General features: G+C 38.1%; 1 protein-coding gene across 1 annotated transcript in view; it reads right to left on the bottom strand.

Annotated features, from left to right (window-relative positions):
- LOC119593353 (regulator of chromosome condensation-like) overlaps positions 1-1,920 on the bottom strand; it is a gene marked incomplete at its 5' end in the record, with an annotated part of 13,192 nt that overhangs the window by 7,461 nt on the left and 3,811 nt on the right. The window contains 3 exon segments of the mRNA XM_037942279.1: positions 122-304; positions 438-625; positions 1,228-1,376. Coding sequence (XP_037798207.1) covers positions 122-304; positions 438-625; positions 1,228-1,376 — 520 coding nt within the window.

The following is a 1,920-nucleotide window of genomic DNA, read 5'->3' as shown; positions in this document are numbered from 1 at the left end:
CTGAAATTGGAATGTAAGCAAAGGCATAACATTTTGATATTCAATCAAATTACAAGCACTGTTCTTGATTAGATTCCTATGAAAATAAATATATAAAAGTTGTCAGAAGTCAGGTCCTCACCCTAAAACACCCCCAAGCATACACTTGGCCATCTTCTGTGAGAGCTGCTGTGTGACAGTCGCCAGCTGTGATCTGTGAGACTTTGCCATTAATGCCTTCCACAACTCCTGAAACGAAGTTCTCCTCCTCCGATTTGGTGACACGACCTAGTCCCCCCTCATCGTTGCAACCCCATGTGTATACCTGAAAGTTGGACAAGAGGTAGGCATTTCTATAGCAGGGGACTAATGCAACGCTGAATATACAATTTGAAAACATTTTGAAACAGAACCTCAGGAAATGACACACAAAGAACCTCTATGGCTCCTTAGCCTACCTTTCCATCCTTATCCAATACCACAGAGTGCAGTCCTCCTGCGGCCACAGCTACAACGTTCTCGAGATCTGGCACTAAACCAGGACGGGTCTTTTCCTCAACATCTTCCCCAAGACCCAGCTGGCCCACGTCACCCATCCCACACGTCAACACCACTCCCTTTTCAAATGACGGCCGCTCTATGTGCACTGCAAAGGGAACGGTGCATTTTGACCTATTCTTTAGCATTCAATTTTCAAATATTTTGTAAGCCTAAAAATCTAGTCATGAACTAAGTGCATGCAGGATTTTCATCCGTAATTTAGCAATCATTTGCAAAAAATATTTAACAAAAATCTAATGAAAGAAGTACAAACATAATTAGTGATGAAGAAAGACTAACATTTAGGAAACAGAAAAAAGATTCAAATTTTTTATGATAGCATAGAATTAAAGTGCGACTTTTGTCCTCACTTTTAACAAATATAAATTATCCAATTTTATATACATATAAATTCATCAAAGAGTAGGGAGGTTTCAACTTGTGATGACAACCTGTACACAATTCAATAAGCATACAGATCATAATGTTTCTTTCTAAACACACGAGGCCTGGTGTGCAATAGGCTATAACAGAAATTAACCTTGTAATTCAATTTTATGCATAGCCAAATGCAGCCTTAATATCATTAAATGTAAACAACTTTGAAAAATACAGCAGGTTTAAATCCAAATAAAGAATCAAATACATTTCCTTATCAATCACCTCAGTGCTATTCAGGACTTCATTCCACATCAGAACCATGCTCACCTTTCACCTTCTTGGCCTCACTGGGAGCCTTCCCAGTCTGGGTCCTCTTGCGCCCACGGCCTTGGGAAACCTTTGGTGAAACCTCCCCATTTACCTTCACCTCCGGCTCCACTTTACTCGATGGGCGACCTCTTACCATGGTTAATATTCTGTGAATAAAAAAAATTCTCAGTTTCAGTACAGAGTTTAAATGGTATTATGAATGAAGATTTGATATGTCATATTCTCATATCCTGTCACAAGATGTAAAAATGGTTTTATTTTTAATTTTCTTATATTTCACAGTCAAAGTTGGGCTCCTGGCATTTCAAGTGCTTCATTCTACACACCACGAATTGCACAGATGAAAATGCCAGACGATTATAGAAATACTACTTCATCACACTCATGACATTCCATCCACAAGAAGAGGTGGTGAACAAGATTATGATTGTGGAGAGGAAAGCCTTCAAAGGGGATGGGTGCATTCATGATGAAAAAATGCATGCAATATGCCTAACACAATCAAATCAAGTTGGACTTTTAGGACTTAAAAATGTCTTATTAATATAACTGCCCTACAGTTTTCAGATATGATATGGCTAATACGAGATGTCTATATGCAAAATGGTAAGAAAAATATAAAAGAAACTGAGCTCAAGAAATGTAACATTTTTACAAGATAACAATGCCTTTCCAGGTAGGTATATCTTA

Source organism: Penaeus monodon, chromosome 32, assembly GCF_015228065.2.
Source record: "Penaeus monodon isolate SGIC_2016 chromosome 32, NSTDA_Pmon_1, whole genome shotgun sequence".
Classification (NCBI taxonomy): domain Eukaryota; kingdom Metazoa; phylum Arthropoda; class Malacostraca; order Decapoda; family Penaeidae; genus Penaeus; species Penaeus monodon.
Note: the sequence above shows the minus strand (reverse complement) of the source record. Positions and strands in the feature narration are given on the sequence as shown.